The sequence below is a fragment of the Squalius cephalus genome (genome assembly GCF_949319135.1).
Source record: "Squalius cephalus genome assembly, chromosome: 4".
In the NCBI taxonomy this organism is placed as follows: Eukaryota; Metazoa; Chordata; class Actinopteri; order Cypriniformes; family Leuciscidae; genus Squalius; species Squalius cephalus.
In genome coordinates this window covers 54,839,402-54,862,421 of record NC_137125.1, presented here as the reverse complement: position 1 = coordinate 54,862,421, position 23,020 = coordinate 54,839,402, and the positions used below count along the sequence as shown (strand labels likewise).

General features: G+C 39.0%; 1 protein-coding gene and 2 long non-coding RNA genes across 3 annotated transcripts in view; 2 read left to right on the top strand and 1 right to left on the bottom strand.

Annotated features, from left to right (window-relative positions):
* crybg1b (crystallin beta-gamma domain containing 1b) overlaps window positions 1-6,089 on the top strand; it is a gene marked incomplete at its 5' end in the record, with an annotated part of 32,330 nt that extends 26,241 nt beyond the window's left edge. Inside the window, 6 exons of the mRNA XM_079868780.1 lie at window positions 1,053-1,185; window positions 1,802-1,941; window positions 2,705-2,828; window positions 3,173-3,331; window positions 4,000-4,152; window positions 5,790-6,089. Coding sequence (XP_079724906.1) covers window positions 1,053-1,185; window positions 1,802-1,941; window positions 2,705-2,828; window positions 3,173-3,331; window positions 4,000-4,152; window positions 5,790-5,849 — 769 coding nt within the window. The 3' untranslated portion in view covers window positions 5,850-6,089. The remainder of the gene's footprint in view (window positions 1-1,052; window positions 1,186-1,801; window positions 1,942-2,704; window positions 2,829-3,172; window positions 3,332-3,999; window positions 4,153-5,789) is intronic.
* LOC307158029 overlaps window positions 1-23,020 on the top strand; it is a 399,912-nt gene that overhangs the window by 198,646 nt on the left and 178,246 nt on the right. The gene's annotated exons all lie outside the window — the stretch shown is intronic.
* Window positions 6,427-7,019, bottom strand: LOC307158030. Its single transcript, XR_013821175.1, has 2 exons — window positions 6,865-7,019; window positions 6,427-6,782 (listed from the first exon to the last, which is right to left on the bottom strand). It is a non-coding gene; the product is annotated as an uncharacterized lncRNA (long non-coding RNA).

The following is a 23,020-nucleotide window of genomic DNA, read 5'->3' as shown; positions in this document are numbered from 1 at the left end:
CGTTTAGAGTACGAGTGTCTGCAGCTAAGCAGACGTCACATAGGGAATATGTGTTAACGTTTCAAACATGCTAGTTTTACATTATTTGAAACTGCTACGGCAGCAGTGAATAGATAGTGCCTATTTGCTTTTGACGCGCTGTGTCGCGCCTCTTGCCGGTGTAGAGACTGTTCATGATGCTCGGGATCTCTGATTATCATAATTCCCTGAGTGTATCCTGATGGAAATATAAAGAGGCCTTAAAATCTTTTGAAAACAGAGTGTTTTTACCACACAGACAGTTCAGCGCTACTACTGCTCCTTTCAAGGATGCAAGAATCAGTTCCCGCCCCGAGTGTAAAGCCAAACGTGATTGGTTGAAGCGAGAACGTGCTACGATTGGCCAGCTCGATGTGGCCGTTATCTGATTGGCTTGAGTACACGGTGGGTGGAGTCCACTTATTTGTGGATCTGTCTGCACGTCGACGCTAGAAGTGTTTCAAAATCCACAAATGCGTGAGGAGATTCACAAATGCACAGGAACCGATTCACAAATAAATGCCAGGCAGAGTTGTGTTTGTAAAATAATAAAACATTTGTAAATATTTTATTTATTTGCAAATCTCATTTTATTTATTTGTGTATTTTATATTTTTTTGTGAATCTCTTTACATTTATTTGTGGATCTTAATCTATTTATTTGGAATATTGCAACAATAATACCCCCATATATGAACATCTCTCTGTGTGTGTGTGTGTGTGTGTGTGTGTGTGTGTGTATGTGTGTGTGTGTGTTCCTGCCCTCATATGAACATCTCTGTGTGTGTGTGTGTGTGTGTGTGTGTGTGTGTGTGTGTGTGTGTGTGTGTGTGTTTCTGCCCTCATATGAACATCTCTGTGTGTGTGTGTGTGTGTGTGTGTGTGTGTGTGTGTGTGTGTCTGTCTGTGTTTTTCTGTTCTTATATGAATGTGTGTGCGTGTGTGTGTGTTTCTCTGCCCTCATATTAACATCTCTCTCTCTGTGTGTGTGTGTGTGTGTGTGTGTGTGTGTGTGTGTGTGTGTGTGTGTATAGCTGGCTGGCGTTTGGCTGTGAGAGTTTCTCTGGACATCAGTGTGTTCTGGAAGAAGGGGTTTATCCAGATCTGAGGACGATGGGCTTCACACACCCCGACACATCAGTGCTGTCCGTCCAACCCACTGGACACGTGAGTCTAAAATACATCTAAATTCATATTTTAGTTATTTTAGTTAAAATATTCTGCTGTTCATCTGTGTTTAGTGTGCAATGTTGCTGCGTGATCATGAAAAAGAGTTCTTCTCTATATCAGTGTCAGTGTTCCTGAACTCCTGAAACGCCTCCATTGTAGTCTTGAGTTTCTTCCGGGAACGAACACGTCACAATATTCCTCATTATAATAATTAATGCGCAGAATAAAGGGGCGGGGCCTGGTTGAGTTAGTTAGTAGTGTGTTAAATTGGCGGTTATGGAAAGGGGCGGGACATTTCCCAAACACACTCGAAGCGCTCGACCAATCACAACACACTGCTCCAGGCGACCAATCAGAGCACAGTGTGCTTTTCAGGAGGAGGGGCTTCATAGAGACAGGAACTAAACAGAGCGTTACTGACAGACTGGGAAGAGAGGAGCCGCAACAATGGAGAATATGAGGAGAATAATCAACATTCCAGCAGGAAAACCTGCTCTAGTAGAGAAACATCAAGGCTTAATAGGCCCCCTTTAATATTTGGAGCTTTTGTGTACCGACATCTCACATAAGACTGTAGAAATGTTACTGAAATAATTGTTCCTCTGTGTGTCAGGAGTTTTCTCTGCCGTCTGTCGTTCTGTTCGAGCGTTCGGGACTCAGAGGAAGGAGAACCGTCCTGAAGTCGAGCTCTGTGAACCTGCAGCTGACGGAGAGCTGTACCCGAGTCTCGTCCATACTGGTGGAGGGCGGCATGTGAGTCACACACACACACACACACACACACACAAGCACTAGCTTTAGTTTTTTGCTTCACTATAAAAACACTGAGTCTCCTGCCTTTGGTTCCACTCTGTCTCGCTCCGTCCAGCGGTTTCTGAACATGTGTGTGTGTGTGTGTGTGTTTCTCCACACATATTGGCATGTTTACTGGTTTCCATGAACACAGTGATTCAGTGTTTATATACGGTCTGACCGAGCAGTTATAGAGTCTCTAAACATCTTCAGTGTGTGGAAAGACTTCAGCCGTGTGTGACATTACACACACTCCTGTGAATCCGCTCACCGTCTCTCCAACATCAGGAAACTGTCCTCGCTGAACATCTACAGCGCAGAAGTGACACACTCAACTAAACATGACATCTTGAAAGGCTAAATGTACTTAATTACAATAAATCATGTTTACAGTGTGCATAATAACCAGAACTATATTACTTGCTATTTGTGTATTATAATGTGTTTTAGTAGTGTGTATTGTGCATTTAGGTTCGCAGCATGTTAATGCCAAGCTCTAGTGTTCGCTTTTGCAGTGCAGACGCCAGACTCGCTCTGGGCTCAAACTTTTTCCACAATTGCCAAATTCTTTCCATAAAAGAGAGAGCATCTGGGGACGTACAGTATATTTAGCCTGAGCTGACCACAAACTCAAAACAAACGGAGTGTGAGCTTAGAGACACACATACAGTGTGTGTCGTTAGCAAACGTGTGTTTGAGCCTGTGTGTGTGTGTTGATTGACAGGTGGGTTCTGTACGAGGCCTGTAACTTCAGAGGTTCTCAGATCCTGCTGAAGCCCGGCGCTGTTCCTGATTGGCCCAAACTCTCCTCCTGGCGTCGAATCGGATCGCTCCGCCCACTCATGCAGGTGAGAGGCTCCGCCCACCGCAGTGATGTCACACTAGGGGGCGGGACCCTGTGAAGGCCTCCTTCCCTTCACCTCTGTACAGATAAAACGTCAAGATAAGTCCAGTTCACATGGTAATTCTGTATTATGAATTTTTAAGGCCAGATAAGTCATTTTTTGAGGTCAGTTTGTAAAGAAACACTACACGCCTGCGCACATATATATTCAAACGCACATATCTATAGACTAAACACGTAATACACATGTGTGCGTCGTCAATAACAGTCTATATTGTTAAAGTGCTGTATAAATGAGGAGACTTGACTTGACTATTAAAGTGTCATCATGTCATTTCTCCCTTCCAGAAGCAACCGCTGTTCCGCTTGCGTAACGAAGAGGCGGGGCTAATGATGTCAGTCACCGGGTCACTCGATGACATCAAACTGATGCGTATCCAGGGGAGCGAGGAGAGGGGCGGAGCCGATCAGATCTGGGCCTATCAGGACGGCCGCTTGCAGTGCAAGGTAGAGATATATACAGTGTACAGTCACACCAAAGATTATTCAGACACCAGATATCATTTTTTATATATTTCAGGACACTATAGTTCATTATGTCAGTGAAGAGAGCAAAATAAAGTAAACTGTGACATATTATACCCAATAATTCTTCATACAGAGACTACCAGTGACATTTAGGACCGAAACTGATTGGGACACTTTGAGCTGATCATGTTTTGCTGAAGTGTGTTTTCTTGAATTGCTAATGCTCTTTTCACACACAGACTGAACACAATGAAGCATTGCTTGGTGATTGGTTGAGCTAAACTGCTATTATCTAATTGTGTAGTTAAATTTAACAGCTGACAGATATTCAACATAATTCATGTGTGAGACAGTCTAACAGAAGGACGGACTAAACCAGTCAAATATCAACTGAGTTCTGCTCATATTTCATTACCGTTCTCTAAACTATAGCGAATAAACTGTGAGAATGTGAGAAAGGTGTCTGAATATATTTGGGTTTGACTGTATATATATATATAGCACCATTTGTACTTTTAGGTACCATAGTATAACCATCTGATAGCATCATTATATTAGTTATGTTAGTGCTGCTGATAAAGCATTAGTGATGACGTGTGTGTGTGTGTGTGTGTGTGTGTGTGTGTGTGTGTGTGTGTGTGTGTCAGTGGCTGCTGGACTGCTGTGTGGATGTGGGTTCATGCCCGGATCTCGAGCGGTTCTGTCTTCAGAGTTCGGCAAACCTCATCAGCTCTGGAACATCACGAGCGACGGGATCATCCGGAGTCACAGCGCACCAAACCTCGTGCTGGAGGTCAAAGGTCAGAGAGCGCTCGAAACACTCTCACACCAGGGCAAGGAATGCGTCCACGAGTGTCTGTGAGATCCACCAGACTCATTTCAACCTTCAGTTTGTGAAAATTATGTTTTAACTCAATGTTTCTGTCTTGATTTCCAGTGTACAAATCGAAACATACATTTACTGGAGAAGCAAAATTAAGATATTAAGTCTTGTTTTCTGAAAAATGCATCAAAATGAAGTGAGTTTGCGTTTAAAACAAGAACAAATATCTGCCAATGGAGTCAGAAAAATAATCCTGTTTTCTCTCTGAATTAAGTTTATACTTCTGACTCCATTGTCAGATATTAGTTCTTATTTTAAACACAAACTCACTTCATTTTGATGATTTTTTCACATCTTAATATCTTCAGTCAATGTTCTTCTCCAGTAAAAGCATCTTGATTTAAGACTGTTTAGATATTAGTGCTGGAAAACAAGGCAAATATACTGAATTCAGTGCTATTTTAGTTGTATTCCATTTTTATTACATCTGAATTAGCTTTTATTTTTTAGTTGCATGTTTATTTAATCATATAATTATATGCTTTTGTCATTTTATTAGTTTATTTATTTTTATTTCAGTTTTAGTTTCCAGTTACTAATTGTAGTGCTTCAACTTAAACTCATTTCAGTTTATTGCAAAGGCAACATTTCAGCTTTTTTAACTATTTGTACTTGATTATATTTCAGCGTAACCTGTTCCACATAGACTTCCATTGAAACGCCTTTGTTTTTACTAACCGAGAAATGAGTGTGAAAGTATTTTCTGTGGTAACCAGGTTTAAGTTTTTAACATTCCTTTAACAGAAACCTGTGTGATTTATGGCATTAACTCATTAACTGTTGTGTGTTGCTTCCTTTAATGACTCTATGGAAAAGAAAACCAGTGAGTTTAGTCTGCTGGAAGTCATTACTCTTAATATATCTGTCTCATAAATCCACATGATTTGTGCTAACCTCAGAAATGTGGCTGTTTGCATCAGTAGATGAAAGAATAGATGAGCGTGTAGCGCCACCTGCTGGATTCACACAGAACGGCTCTGTTAATCCTCATGTGACAGATGCTCTTATTCAGAGACACTGACTGAAAGACACACGCGACACACATGTGGAGATCAACAGATGACAGGCGGGTCGGAAACTAATGAACAATGACAGAAACTCACCCAAATACAAATCATTAAACATTTAACAGGCTGAATCTCATGAAGAAATGCCTGTCATCATTCATAATTCATAGATTTTGCATAAAGGATATGATTTCTAGTGCCGTTATGATTGACAATTGCCATTTAAGCACTCAATGCCACACTTTTGCTGGAAAACAAGACAGAAATATTGAGGAAGAACATAATTTTTTACAGTGAAATAATAATAATAATTAAAATACACTCCAATTAAGTTAAGAATTTGTCATTTAAATAATACATCATTAGCTGTTTCAAAATGTGCAATAAAAAAAAAGTGTCGTAAAATTGGAGATGCAAAACGCTGATTTTGATGTCAGTGTTTCTTGAAAGTTTTAATTAGATTCAAACAACAAGTATTACTAATATAAGCCAAAATGCACAAAGGAAATGCACATTTTAAAAAGATACCCTCTTTCTCTCTCTACAGGAGGTCAGCAGTTTGACAAAAGCCAGATTATTCTCAATGAATTCAACCCAAACAAAATGAATCAGAGATGGTCCCTGGAGATCCTCTGAGAGTCCCTTCCACGCAGCTCCATCAGGGGACCTACTGCTCTGTGGCAGAGCTGCGCCAGGGGGCCCAGTGTCCTGTGAGGCAGCTGCACCACAGGGACCACGAGCTGTGGAAATCTCATCTATCAGCGAATGGAATATGATCATATTCTACTGGACATTGTATTATTTTTATAAACCGTCGTTGAGACGCGTCCAAGCTGCCTTTACAAAAGCACATACTTGAACAATAATAATGTTTCAGTTTGACTTTGTACCTATATGGACATTTGCTTCTTTTTAAGCTGTATAAGTGTGTTTATAAGTAAATGTTTGTTTTGTTAATCAGCTGCTGCCTTGTTCAGATCATTGAGACGTGTGATTGGCCCGTGGGGATTCCCTCTGTTCTGATTGGCCCGTGGGGATTTCGTCTGTGCTGATTGGCTGTCTGGGGAATTCGGCTGTTCTCTGTCCACTAATTCGGACGCTGTGATTCGCTCGTGTTTCACGGGCCACTTGAACAATAGAAACCGATGCTTTCTTCTCACAGTCAGCACTAACGTTCTGCAAAGTTTCTCTCAAAGTTCTGAAACTAACGTTCTTCATTAATAGATTGCATTAATAGAACGTTAGATAAAAGTTTGACACAGTTTGACATTTGTCTAACATTTTAAAAATGTTTCTACTTGTTTCAGAACGTTCAGATTCAAAAGTAACGTTCCATAATGTTTGAAGAATGATACAATGTTACTGTTCCCTTAATGTAACCAAATAATGTTCAGAAATAACGTTTTTATAACTTAATGGTAATGAGTTAAGGAATATTACAGGTGTGTGTGTGTGTCATCATGTGTGTCAAATTGAGCACAAACACTCTTAAAGGTTCCTTCACTGCTGGAAAAGTGAGCTTTTAATAAAACATGACTGCCTATATACAGTAGAAAGGCAAAATCAAGAGAAAAGACTAGAGAAAAGCCCGTTTTGCCAAATAGATAGGAAAACTTCAATACCCATAATGCACTGGGCCTGTTGTCGTCCAAGGCCACGCCCACCTGAGTCAAATATCCCTTGATTTATAACGAACAGAAACATTTCAGTTAATATAACTCGTGTTGTTCAACTGGTTTTGCTTTAGAAACCAGATTTTATTGGAAGCCCAACACACTATAGCACTACAATATTCTTAAAGTTAATTACTGGAATTATTATTACATTAAAGTCCCCATGAAATCAAAATTGACCCTATTTACTTTGTTAGGGGTCAGCGCATAATACTAGTCTTGTGGTGAACAATTAATCCGTGCAAGTAAATATATATAAAAAAATTTTTTTACCATGGTAATCTTTAATCAAAATCTGAAGTTTCTTCCGGTCTGGAATGGCGTTCCTTCTCTGATGACGTAGGTTTGACGGCTTGGTTTGAAAACGCTTAACCACTCCCCTCAGACCGTTAGTCTGCTATGAGCGAGAGATGGAGAGGAGGAGCGCTAGAGTAAAACCCCGCCCTCTGTTCAATATTCCGTTTCACTTGGAAATACGTCATAACACTGAAGAAAAGTCGTTTGCAACTTCCGGTTCACGGGGACTTTAATATTAAACGAGCAGTTTTCCCTCAGGCTAGTGTTATAGTTTCTCAGTTGTAAACGATGAGAAGTGTTTCCTCGTTTGGTTTGTTAGTTTTGGCTCTGCGTGATTATACGGTTAGTTGCATTATTTAATTGCATTGTTTTTCTCTGATGTCTAAATTGTTTATTTATAATGTCAGAGCGCAAGCACACACACACACACACACACGCACACACACACTGACACACACACAGACAGATACACACACTCACTCACTCACTCACACACACTTTACAGACACACACACAGACAGACTCACACACACTCACACAGACAGACAGTCACACACACACACACACACACACACACTCACACTCACACATAATGCTCTACCACCTGTGTGTGTGTGTGTGTGTGTGTGTGTGTGAGAGTGAGTGAGTGAGTGAGTGTATACGTGTGTGTGTGTGTGTGTGTGTGTGTGTACTCTAAAAGTGCTGATGTGGTGTTGAACGGTAAGTCAGCGTCTGCTGTCGTCAGCATCAGTGCATCAGCTTCCGGTCGCCGTGGAAACGCTCAGCCCCGGGGCACGTGGGTAAATCCGAGCGGATCCACATAAAGCCCCGGACAAAGAGCCGAGGATTAGAGGAACCGCAGAGTTGCCAAGTCCGCTTATTATACGCCACTTTGGGCTTGTGTTTTTCAGTAGTTTTTTCTCATTTCCAGAATAAAGTTGTGTATCTGATGGCTGACAAACACACGTCACACACGTCTGCGTTATCCTTACTCAGTGTGTGAAGAACACGTGAAACATTTAAGAATCGTCTGAGTTTCTGCGGGTTCATCAGAGTCTGCAGACTCACAGTCGATGACATCATCTGCTCGGCATCATGGGAGCAGGTGCAGGTCACATGGGCATCAGGAGCTGGGATCATCAGAGGTCAAAGGTCAGATCCATTTCAATCTAATACTCAAACACTAACCACTGACTTTTCATTTATTAACATGTTTTAAGAATGTTTTTGTTGATTATGTGAACACTGTAAAAATTCCATTATGGAACGTTACTTTTGAATCTGAAACGGAAGAAACATTTAAAAAACGTTACATTTAAAAACAAACATCCAACTGAAACATGATCGATGTATAAATGATGTTTTTGAGCTAAAGTTTTGAGATCATTATTAATACTTTAAACAAACGTTCTATTAATGTTCCTGAAGTCAGTGAAGCGAAGCATCAAAACACAGTGTTTCACATGAGGTCAAAGTTCAAACATCTTCAACTCTGACCCCGTTTAACACTGACCTTTCAAAGACAATTTACAAGACATATTACATTCTGATTCTCGTGAAAAACCCTTAACATTCAGCAGAATCTCTTGTGTTTCAGGGACACCTGAGGCCAACACACACACACACACACACACACACACACATACACACACACACACACACACACACACACACACACACACACACACACACACTCACCATCACAGATGAGGGAGTGAGTACAATGTTCTGCCCAAGTTCACCAGACAATCAGGACAGAGCAGAAAAAACATCCTGTACGGCCACAGACACACACACACACACACACAGACACATACACACCCACACACACACAGACACAGACACACACACACACACACACAGACAGACACATACACACCCACACACAGACACAGACACAGACACACACACACACACACACACACACACACACACAGACACATACACATACACATACACACACACAGACACATACACACCCACACACACACACACACACACACACACACACACACACACAGACACATACACAGACACAGACACCCACACACACACATACACACCCACACACACACAAAATATATTCATTAATATCAGGAGTGGATAACTAACCTATATTTATTCTGGAATTTCAACCCAGAGTTTAAATGACACATATTCATAAATGACGTCATAATGTGACGCGTTTCATCACACTGTAGATTCTGAGAGCATGAGACGCATTTAAAGTGTCAAATATCAGATCAGTTCTAGATTAATGTGGCAGTCCTGCCTAATAATAGACATGAACACAACTCTACTGTCATACCTGAACGTTATGATCAAACGTTCTTCCAGTAACATTAATAGAACGTTCGATCAACGTTACCTGGTCTTTAATAATGTTCTCAAAACATTAGCGCAAGAACATCATTCATGGAACGTTCTTATTTGTTTAAATGTTTCAGTTGGATGTTCGTCTAACGTTCACAGAACATTCAAAAGTAACAGTTCCATAATGTTTGAAGAATGGAATGTTAACGGACATTCGGAACGTTCAGAAATCATTTAATGGGAAACGTGTCGAATTTGAAAAATGTCTTGATCTGAATGAGAGTGCGTGCGTGCGTGCGTGTGTGTGTGTGAGAGAGAGAGAGAGAGAGAGTGAATGTGTGTGTATTTAAAAAAGTATATTAATGCTTTAAAGTAGATGCATGAGTGTTATTAATAAACTCGCTCTCCGTGATGAACAGAGGCTGTTTGTCCTGCTGTGTAATTGCTGTCAGTCGCTCACAATATAATGAGCGCACATTAATTACACTGAGATATTACATAAGGAACTGAGCGCCAGCACAGATAATGACCGTCTGTTCTGAGAGCTTAACAGTTGAACTGTTTAGAAGTGAACTATCAGAATAATAAAAGATCTTTGTTTTTATCTTTACTAAATATAACAGCGATCAGTTTCTAATGTAATGCATGATCTGTCGTTTATAATTAATGCAGAGTTTCAGATGATAAAATGCATCTACTTAATAATCAAAGTCAAAATGATGAGAAATTCTGAATATATTTTTAGATGCTAAAAGAAAAAGTTTAGTGATTTTATTCATTCATTCATTCTCAAAGCAGAACCTAAATAACTTAATTTTAAAGTATGGACATTATGTTCTTTTGACATATAGTGGTAATACCATGGTATTCTGTGGAGGAGCATGTTAAATACCCGAATGAATGAATATTATGGGTACTATTGTACTGGACAGTCTTTCAGGCATTATTAATCTATTATGGAAAAGCAAACATGCTGAATTCTCTCTCACAATGCGTTCACTTCTGCTTCACGCGACACACAGCTCATGATGTGCAGAATATAATATTAGGCTTTCGCTACTCTATTGTTTTATGAGCATAAAGCAGCTCTTTCTCTGAAGATTCATATGCAGGTTTCATTTCAGACATGAAAACCTCTGAATGAAGATCGATGTCAGTGCCGCTTTAAAAACCCATCGAGGAACAATCAGGCCGGAAGATTCCCGATGAAGTGTGTGTGTGTGAAGTCAATTACTGTGTGTTTGTCTGATTAACTGTGTGTTTGTCCAGTACACATGATAATGAGTCGAGCTGAAATCTCATTTCACAATGACGAGCGTTTATTCTCGTCCTAAGAGTAAATCACGTGTAATCTGCATCTGTCAAACATATGCACTGGTTTTATTATAATAAAATAATCTTAAAGAGCGATAATCTGCTTTTTTTCATCTGTCTTTAGTGTGTAATGTTGAATAAGGTTTCAAAGTTATTCTCTATATCAGTGTTTCTGAACTCCTGAAACGCCTCTATTGTAGTCTTGAGTTTCTTCCGGGAATGTAAAGTATGAATATGTTAGCATTACTGTTATCTATAAGCTAGTCCGCTCCAAAACTATCACAAAATTCACATTTATAAGATATAAGCATTCAAAACTTAGTCTATCACTTATGGATATGGATCAGCTCTGCACTTCAGCTTCTCATCAGACTTTCTGTCCAATCAAATGCTCTCTAGAATCTGAAGCCCCGCCCCCTTCATTATAAATAGATGCGCTGAAATCAGTCCCTTGTTCACACATTTACTGTTTTCTTCATGGTGAATGTCACATCGTGCACTACATAGGGGACAGGGAACCCCGCCCCCGGAACACGATTTAAAGATTATCAAGACAGAATATGCAAATCACTGACTAGAAGATAACTACACATAAGCTACATAAACTCATCAACTAACCATTCAGAAATGTCCTGTTGCTTCTACATGTTGTCTCTTCTTCTTGAGTCTCTCCATCATCGTCTGACTCCGGTTTGAATATAAAAGGCTAAACGTTTTTGAAATGTTCAGTGCATGTGTGTGTGAGGAAAAAGGCCGCGAGTTCTTGAAGCTCCGCCCCCTGCGCCGGGAGCAGCAGCTCATTTGCATTTAAAGGAACAGACACAAAACGGTGTGTTTTTACTCACCCTCTAAAAGTGTCAATTTTAACATGCTATATAAAAATATCTGTGGGGTATTTTGAGCTGAAACTTCACACACACACTCTGGACATCAGAGACTTATTTCACATCTTGTGAAAGGGCATATACCACCCCTTTAAAGCGATATGGAGGAGATTAGAAGGAGAAACGGTAAGATATGAGGAAACTGCGTCTTTAACGATCTCAACGGCTCTGGATGAGCTGTGATGTCAACCAAACGCTATTGGCTGTTTTTTAAAAAGGGGAGGAGCTGTTCGATATGCCCCGCCCTGTCTTCCTGTTTCAGTGGAAATTACATTTTTACTAGGGCTGTGAAAAGATTAATCACGATTAATCGCATCCAAAATAAAAGTTTGTGTCTACATGATATATGTGTGTGTGCACTGTGTATAATTATTTTGTATATATAAATACACACACATATGCATGTATATATTGCATATATTTATTTATAATTTATATTATATATAAATTTAAATATTTTATATATAAATAACAAATATTTCTTAAATATATACATGCATATGTGTGTGTATTTATATATACAAAATAATTATACACAGTGCACACACACATATATAGACACAAACTTTTATTTTGGATGCGATTAATCGCGATTAATCTTTTCACAGCCCTAATTTTTACATCTTTTATCTTTAAGCATAAAATCACTTTTTTTTTTTTTTTTTTTTTTGAAAACGACTTATTTCTACATGTCATTTTACTTCTCAACTAAATGTAAGAGTGGTGTTATAGTTGCACTGGAATACAAGGCTAGTGTTGCTGTCGATTTTGCTGAGCTGGTGTTTAATAGACAGCAGGATTGGATCAGATTGTTAATTGATTCTCAGCAGTGAATCTTCTTTGTCCATTAAATCAAGAGAAGAGAGAGGCTTGTGTTTGCTTATCTGAGATCAGTGTCATGCAAAACCTCCAGCAGAACAACAGAGCTGACCTGGCAAACTAATGACTCCATCGCTCGCCCTCGACCGTCACAGTGACGCAGTGCTTCTGGTTTTTTGTCCTAACGTCTGAATCATGTCAGGACAATTTTTTTTTTAAAATTAAGTTTACATCTGAATCATAAACCTTTAAAAAAACTGCTTAATAGATGTGCTTTAGCAGCAGCTGCAGAGATCGAGAGCCGTAATCCAGTTTCCCCGGGTGTGTTTCTCTTCTTCCTCCTCACTCACACACTTTAATTTACTGTATTTCTCAGAAAGTGTGTGTGATGAAGCTGGTGTTATGGTGTTTATCTCATCATATGATTGCTGTCGTTTCAGTTTTTCCACAACAGCGACATTGCCTTGTCGTTAAAGCAGTGCATATTTACATATAAGCGTATCGTGTGTTTAATACACGGGGAAAATAGACTGTGATTGGCCGAAATCCCAGAAGCGTCTGTCTTGGTGAAAGTCTATATGGTTGTCAACGAATGGGACTTTTCAGCTTTTATAAGATTATCCCAATAAATAGGCAAGAATAAACCAGGTGTCCTCCATTTTTAATTTGCATTTCACTTTACAGTAAGGTTCATTAGTTAACATTAATGCATTTACTAACATGATCTAACCATGAGCAATACATTTGTTAATCTTTGTTAATGTTAGTTAATAAAAATCCAGCTGTTCATTGTTTGTTCATGTTAGTTCACAGTGCTTTAACTAATGTTAGCAAATACAACCTTTAATTTTAATAATGTATTAGTAAATGTTGAAATTAATATTAAATAGTGCTGTAGAAGTATTGTTCATTCTTAGTTCATGTTAACTAATGAACCTTCTTGTAAAGTGTTACCAGAAACATTAATAGATATTTTTTGTTAGCTGTGTACTTTCATTTCAATAAATATGAATCTGTTTTCAAACTGGTAGTGGCGGAGAACAGGAATATTCTCGTATTTTCCAGATCTGACTGCAGGACGAAAGCAACAGGAAGTGCATTGTCCTGCAACAGGAAGTAGCTTTGAGCCCAACATTCCATGAGCCTAAATGGCGAACGCTTTTCACACTGTGTGTGTGTGTGTGTGTGTGTGGGAGAGGGAGAGATGGATTATCAGTGCATTGCTGAAACAAAAGGCTCTTTATCTGATGGCTCCTACATCCTTCAGTGTGTGTGTGTGTGTGTGTGTGTGTTAATGCGCAGGTAAACACACAGGTGTTGACGAGCATCTGAATGATAAAAACAGGTCAACAAACACAAACAAGCCCTTATCAATCCCAGTCTGTCCTCTCAGGAAACCGTGTGTTATCTCCAACATCACATAAAGCTCTTCTAGTGTCGCAGGATTATAATGTTACTAAACATTCTATTTCAAATAAATGCTGAACTTTTTATTCATCAAAAAATCCTGAAATAGAATGTATCAGTTTCCACACTGTTTTCAACACTGATAATAATCATAAATGTTTCTTGATCATCAAATCATCATATTAGAGTGATTTCTGAAGGATCATGTGACTCTGAAGACTGGAGTAATGATGCTGAAAATTCAGCTTTGATCACAGGAATAAATTACACTTTACTAGATATTCACATAGAAAACAGCTGATTTACATTATAATAATATTTCACTGTTTTTACTGTATTTTTGTACCGCCTTGATGAGCGTAAAACAGTTTTTTAAAAACTCAAGCTGTATAAATACTTTTAATTGTGATGAAAATGAAAATATGTTCATTTCTTTCTCTTGATGTTGGGTTGAAACACACACAGCTTTGATGTTGTCTGAAGTTCACTGTTAGACTTTTCTGTATAATTTCTACAGTTATTTACTGTAAATCCCCCAGTATTATACTGCTATTTCTCTTTACAGTAAATAACTGATTCCCATTGCATCATGGGAATTTTCTGTGAAGTCTAACACCACATACAGAGACTTACTGTATTTTTTAAAATTTGCTGTATACAGTATACTACTGTATTTGACGTAACTGGCACCATTCCATCGTGCTTTTTATTTCCTAATTGTTGCTTTACACCGCGTGTCTACAACGCTGTCTTTATTGGACACATAGAAGCGACCGGACCATTACAGCGTAACTCTCGCCAAAATGCAACCTAGGCTCTTTTTGTTAATCTAGCCGAGGCAAACTTTCGTTTAAAGGAGACATATCATGCTTTTAAATTGTTCCTTTTTACATAAAAATCATACATTTGTAGTCTATATAAAGCGGAACTACAATGTTTGGGTCTAAATTCCTCATTATTAAAGCTCCACAGGACCCTTTTCTACCCCTTTTCTGATGTGCGTCTGAGAGCAACTCGTTTTGGTGCGGTCTCTTTAAATACAATTGAGACACTTCATACCCCCCCGCCCCCTCTCCAGGATGCAGAGGTTCAACTCCACCCCGTTCGGCCATTTTTGTAGTCTGATAGCAGAGATAGGATTATCTAGCGGCACATAAACTTTTTATTCACACGTTATTAACAAAATGTCAACAACGGAAGACTTGTCCAGCCAGCCTTACATGTTCGAGCCAGAGTCGGAGCCGGAGCGAGATGAAAATGAAGACGACGAACCTGCAGAACAACGTCTTCATATGGATGTATCGCAATGGTGTGTTACTGTATTTATACATGAAACTTTGGTCTTCCGACCTTTTACCGCCGTCTCGATTTATTTTGATTAATATGTGCGAGGGAGAGAGAGCAAGACAGCGTCTAGTTTGGAGACGGTGATGTCTTGTTTACACTTTCGCCTCTCTGAAGAGAGAGAGAGCGCGCGCGACCGGGTCTCTCTCTCTCTGCTCGTTCTTTCAGTTAAACATGCGCCCTGTCACAAGCGCGGCAGTTCATTTACATTAGACGGTGTAATGAAGCGTGTGGGTTACTACATCCAACAACCGAACATTTTAACTTACCCTCTCGTAACTTCTGCATCCTTTAGCTTGGACTACAAAATTGCAGCGAGAAATAATAATGGCGGATTGCTCGAAGTGTTGGGCTGGAAGTCAATGTCCTTATTTGGCAGTTCCGCTGCAAATACTGTGACGTATTAGTTCAAAAAACGTCATAGATAACAGAAAAATCTGAACAGGTTGAAAAATATGACCAAAACAGAATATAAAGATATCAACGAAGCACCTGAAGAGAATAATTTCATCTTTTCTGTACTTCTAAACACTCAAAATATACAACAAAATGCATTTAAGGGCTAAAAAAGTGCATTTAGCATGATATGTCCCCTTTAAAAGCATAATTATAATGGAAACGCCACTTTTACCTTTGACCGTATTTTCGTTTTCGGTCAAATTGTCTTGTGAAAGGGAGTGAATGGGAGTGAATGGGGCACTTCTATGATAGCATCAAAAATCGCTATTTTTAAAACACTAATGCGGCTCGACACAACATGAAACTGTGCTGGAAGTATCACCACACATGAACTCCAGCATTGAGAACAGTGTTTGTGTACACAGAGTTTACTAAAGAGAAAGATTTTGAACAACTAAATGTAGCTGTTGTTGTTTCTGTCCGCCGACATTTTGACAGTCAAAAGTAGTCGATCTCCGAATGCGAATGAACTGACTCTGAATTTTAGTATTGCTTCTTATATGAGAATCCTTTTTCAAATACAAGGTCAATATTGATTTTCACTAACGACAAAACAACAAATTATCCGTGAATTTATATTGAACTAAGCTTTAGGAGCTTTCCATCCTGTTACTGAGATCGACTATTTTTGACTGACAAAATGCCGGTGGACGGAAACACAGAGAGTTGTTCAAAATCTTTCTTTTTAGTAAACTCTGTGTACACAAACACTGTTCTCAATGCTGGAGTTCATGTGTAGAGCCCCTGGTGATACTTCCAGCACAGTTTCATGTTGTGTCGAGCCGCATTAGTGTTTTAAAAATAGCGATTTCTGATGCTATCATAGAAGTGCCCCATTCACAAGGCATTTTAACCTAAAACGAGAATACGGTCAAACTTAAAAGTGGCGTTTCCATCCTAATTATGCTTTTAAACGAAAGTTTGCCTCGAGTAGATTAACAAAAAGACCCTAGGTTTTAATGCAAATTAGGTACCCTAGACCCTAGTTTTATATAGCTAGCGGCCACCTTTCAAATTTTAGCATTAGTTTGCAAACTATAACATATTAATATATAATTTTTTGTTTATAATGGAATTTAATATTTACTGCAATTTTTGTATGTGTTTAAAGGCAACTGCAACAAAGCGCCAATTCGCGCCAGTGACTTCTAGCAAGATTCCTGAGGTAGCCCTAAGCTGCACTTGAAATCATGTTTTTTATATATTTTGACATAAGTTTGCTGAAATGATTAGCAATATGTGATAAGTGCTTTGGAGCCACTGGTGCAGGTAGCATACAATATCTTATAAAATCTCTATAAATTTCAATATAGCTTTATATCAAATAAGTGACCTTTGCATCATGTCTAACATTATATTTAGTAATAGCAAATGAACCAATCAGAAGGTGGACCATTCTCTATGTTCAGTCTCACCAGATTAAATGTATCCGGGTACGCACTGCAGTAACACTCACTAATTCCTTCATACCAAATCTAGCATTCTAAACAACTTAAGTTTATATATTTTTGCATTATTTTGATATTTTATTAGGCAGAAGACTCTCTAAATGTGTGTTTGTGTGTATAAAGCACATGCTGAATGTGTGTAAATGTGTGTTTGTGTGTATAAAGCACATGCTGAATGTGTGTTTGTGTGTGTAAAGCACATGCTGAATGTGTGTAAATGTGTGTTTGTGTGTGTAAAGCACATGCTGAATGTGTGTAAATGTGTGTTTGTGTGTGTAAAGCACATGCTGAATGTATGTAAATGTGTGTTTGTGTGTGTAAAGTGTATGCTAAATGTGTGTTTGTGTGTATAAAGCACATGCTGAATGTGTGTTTGTGGGACAGAAGCATTTCTCTGACCTGGTCACTTTACGGCAAATACCAGACACACACACACACGCCCACTTCTAGCATTTAACAAAGCCTGACCTGCTCACACACACACGCACACACACACACACACACGCACACACACACAATAGTTCATGAGTGTTCAGCAGATCTGAGTCTGTTCGTTCAGAAGATCCTGTGGTTTACATTTTTTTCCAGTTGCTCACACACTAAACTGACACACACAGCACAATTATGTAAACTCACACACACACTGAGCAAAACCTCTTCAAGTCTCCAAAAGTCTAAACACATTTTCTGCTTTACACACATTTTGCAATTCGAAATGGCACTTTTTAAACACACTGAACACGCTTCTCTGCGTAACACACAACAATCTGACATAAAGTCACGTTTTCCAAAACTCGGCCATTCAAAATGACACTTCATGATCTGATTGGCCGATACATGCGTCACCTGACCAAGCTCCTCAACGCTTCACTGTTAACACTTCAATATTTCCAGTTTACTGTTTCTGTGAGCATATTTGTGTTCAGTCCAGTGTAAATATTTCTGCTGTGCACATGTTGCACTTTAAAAATAAAATAATAAATGTTTCAACAGCATGTGTGTGTGTGTTTCTGCAAATATTTCTGTGCATGTGAACAATCTGAAGAATGTTCTACAATTTGAACTATTTTAGTATTGTGGCGAAGCAACTGAAGATGAGAGTGCTCTTCATTACGCCCAACAGTGTGTCTTTGATTAAAAACCTGCTAATATGAATGAAGTGTGAAGTTCGTGCAAAAGTTTGATTTTGATAATGCTAGATGTAGTTTTGGTTGCAGATATTGCGGTATTTTGCAGTTTGGGAGTGTGGTTGTGTGAGTTGTGTTCAGTATTTTGATTAAACCAGGTTTGTACAATTGTGTGTTAGCAATTGGAAAAAAAACTGTAATCAGCTCATCTCTACAGCGCCGCTCTCACTTTCTATCCCAGCATGCAGTTCGGGTTTCATCATCACACGGTCGTCCTGTAACCGTAACCTGCGCACACACACACACACACCCTGAATAATTCATCAGGACGATCAATGATTAAGTGCCTTTATCCGAAACTCTCCTGCTTCCCGAGACCATATCAAACCACAGCGTTTAAAATAACCTTCGATTGTGACTTGTTTTGTTTGATTCGCAATATTACATAATATTTTGACTTCAATAAAAGCTGTTAATTTAGTGTTCATCAGTGTTCCTGCTCTCATCGTGACTGATTCATCAAATTCATGTAAATAAAACGTTCCGGCACGGTTTTCCCAGCGTTATGAATAAGCGTTCTTCCAGTAACATCATTAGAACGTCACTCAATGTTAAATGGTCTTTAATAATGTTGAAATGTTAGCGCAAAAACATTTTTCATGACGTGTTTTAGTTTAAAATCTTATTTTGTAATGTTACTACTCATTAGCAAATGTCGCACATTCAAAAAGTAAGTTCCCGATGTATTTAAAATGATGAAATGAAACCTTCAAGAAAACGTTTTGAATATCTTAATGGCAACATTCTTAGAATATTATGATAAATGTTATCACTTCAAAAGTTCACATTTAATTCAATGTTACTTGCCGTTTGTCTGTAAATGTGCCAGTCCTGTCGAATCGATTAATCGTGATTAATCGCGATCAATCGCATCTAACATAAAAGTATATATTATTATTATATTTATATATGTCTGTATTGTGCACATTTATGTGTATATGTATATATACACAGACACACATAGTATACAATTATATATATACACAGCCTACATATATTACGTAAACAAACTTTTAGCCGATGTTAGATGTGATTAATCGCGATTAATCGATTCGACTGCACTAGTAAATGTACTTGCTTGTTTCGGACACTTTCACCCTTTATAGTTTTGACTGATTTATAATATCTTGTCTTCACTCTGGATATTAAGTGAATCAAACACATAAATGGAAGAATGATTGCAGGTGGTAGGAGGATGTGTGTGTGTGTGTGTGTGTGTGTGTGTGTGTGTGTGTGTGTGTGTGTGTGTGTGTGTGTGTGTGTGAAGCTAAACAACAGAAGATTGTTCATACGTTTCCCAGAGACTTTCATGCATGATGGATTTGATTTTGAATGCAAATTAAGCACCTGTGCTCAGCTAAAAATAATTCCGACTCATGCATTGGTCTACAAAATTAATGCATTCACAGTTATGCACACTGATGGAAAAAAAGGTTACACTTTATTTTAAGGTGTCATTGTTATGACAGTGTAATTTTACATTTAAGTACTGAGTGATATTAATCAACTACATGTACTTACTATAGGGTTAGGGTTTGGTTGAGGGTTAGTTGCATGTAATTGTGCATGATTTACTGTTATTACTACGGTAAGTACATGTAACATACGTAACAAGGACACTGTAAAATAAAGTGTTACCTAAAAAAATCCGAATGTTCCTCTAATCTCCCATGCATCAAACAAGCCAAACTAGTTCAAGTGTACATTGTTTATTCTCATGTACTCATGTTTTACAAACATTAAAACGATTTTGTACAAAATATAAACTATGCAAGAGAAAAACAATATTACAAAGTGTCCATCTCATGCCAATGAATGACTAACAGTTTGATTCAGAACTAAAGTGGGCAAATACACAGATGAAAATCCACCTGCAACTCCAAGTGACAAACCCAAAAGACCCATTAAAAAAAAACGTGAGTTTAGTTTGGATCACAATGTGTAAAATGCATCTTGCACGATCCGGCCATCAACCAAAGATCATACAATGTCCCGTCCAGCAGATTTGTGCCGGGACATCTGCCTTCATGTCGCTCTACAGGCTCAGCAATGCAAAAACTGGAAGTTTTCTTGTGGGAAAGGAAGCCGGGTGAGGTTTTAATAATGTCCTCCATGTGTCCAGGGCCAAAAAATCCAATTGAGGTGAAGCTACAGAAGGAGAAGTGGCAGAGCTGGCCCCGAGGAACATGTGAATGATGATCGATGTGAACCTCAGCAGCAGAGATGCAGGAGGCTGTTTGCCATGGCGACGGGGACGAGCACGTAGAGCGCGCGAGCCTGCGTCATGACGCCGGTGCCGGTGGGCGCGGTCGCGTTCGCGGAGCCGTACGTGTCCGTGGCCATGGTGTCGTTCGCGCTCACGGTCTGATTCCCGGCCTGCACGGTGGAGTTGTTCGGGGAGACTGTGCTCTGGGACAAAACCTGAGGAGAAGAAAAAAAAAAAAAGAAAAAAAAGGACATTATCACACGAGCACATGCAAATGAGACAGTTACGCGCGGTAGATACGCGCCACGCTTAAGTTATGCAAAACACTTCCAAAACCTTAATTTGCATCCTCAAATCTCAGCGGGATGGATTCTTTCATGCAAATCACACATATTTGCATGTCGCATGAAATGCATACGATCCAATGAGCCTTTTAAAACACGCGCGCAAAACAACAAGTGCGTCTGCGGGGAAATCACGAGCGCGCCCTGAAACAGCGCTTAAGATCAGATACTCTGAGGGAAACTGCATGCTTTATAACGGTCCAGGCAATCTGAGATAAAGGCGAGCAGAGAGAGAGTGTGTGTGTGTTTCGGGTTCTCACGCAGGGAAAGACACGGATCAGGTGTCCGAGACAGAACAGTCTCTGAGAAACTCAAGCCTCGGGACAGACATCGATACACTTTAAATGATTCATTCACCCAAAGCCACAAGCGCGGTGGTCGAGCTGTTAACAAACTCTCCCTTTCTCTGAATGGAAAGCCTGAGAGAAGATGAGGATTTTTTTTTTTGTTGGCTACTATTGCATTAAAAAAAAAAAAAGAAAGAAAAAAAAAAAAAAAAACTTTTTCGTATTTTAATGATGCTTTGGCTGCATTGTAGTCTGTGTAGAAAATCATCTCAATTAAGCTCGTTAGAGTGATTATCTTGACCCTGATTCCACATTTAAAACGAACAAAGTGCCCAAATTTGCCCAAACAATCGCGTACGAATGGAGTTGAGGATTGGATGAATCCTGCATTCCTACTTCATTCAGTTTTAACATATAAAGCAAACACATAGGCTGATTTTAAATGTACATTCACTATCCTCTTTAGGACCCCAGGTGCATTAAAACGCAGATCTATAATAACGCGTTTAAAAAGCTTTTAATTTATACAGCGCTTTACACAACACAGTGTTTCAAAGCAGCTTTACTGAGATAACAGGAAAATAATGCAACAAAGTTTGTTTCCAGAAGAAAATAGCGTCATAGTGTATATCTTATGAAGCACAAGATGTGAAGTCTTACCTGAGTGATTAAGCAGAAAGCGCAGAACACTACTCCAGCGGGAGCCATTCTGGTGATGAAGATGAAGATGATGATGAAGAGTGGAGCTGGTGTGAGAGTGAGTTCATCTAAAGGGAGACGCCGGCTGCTACTGAAGCTTTTATACTGGGGCAGTGTTTTATACTGGGTTACGTCACATACGTCACCCCCACCCACACCCCAAAAAACAACAAGCTTAATGAAGTCTGTTCTTTTAGGTAGGCTAATTCCTTTGCTTTTAATAACACGTATCTAGTATTTGCAGAGGGCGGGGAGGCTAAATTACAGGATAAATATCATAGAGGTCTTTAGAGAGTCATACCGAGGGATAATGACTTTATAGGCCTATTGATTAATACTTAAAACTTCGGAAGAAGAAAAAACAGCGTCAAATATTTAATAATTGCGATCGAGTTTATTTGATTCGCGCGCCCTCTAGCGGCGGTGTGTGCAATCACACCTCACACACTCACGGCTCCCCGTTAGTAAACCGAATCGAGTGTTTCTCACACACAAGTCTGGGAAGCAGCAAGTACATGCCGGGTGTAGAAAGTGGCATTTCACACTCTAAAATGTTTCCGAAACGTTTGAGGAGCATTTTCAGCCAATAACGATCATAATACTGTGGGGGTTTAGACGTTGTACTAAATGTAAACTAAGTGTTTCTGAAACGTTTGAGGAGTGTTTTCAGCCAGGCTCTCTTAATATTATGAACAAAGGTTCTTCCAGTAACATTAATAGAACGTTCGTTATCGAGTTATCTGGTCTTTTCTCAAAACATTAGCACAAAAACGTCAATCATGGAACGTTCTTTTTCTGAAAGGTTTTAGTTTGTACAATGTTAGCTACTAGCTAGGCAGAAGAACGTTCAGAGATCATTCACAGAAGTAACGTTACAGTAAAGTTAGCAAAATTATAAGATGGAATGTCCCTTTATTTGTAGGCTAGAACCAAGAAAAATATATTTTTTTAAAACTGAAATAGGCCTAATTGAAATGCAGAAATAACGTTTTCATGGGAATGTTAGCAAAACATTCTTTGAACATTTTTGCTAGCCGGATAGATACTGTGGGCTTTTGGACATTTATCATGGTATTACCACAGTATTTTTATTTATT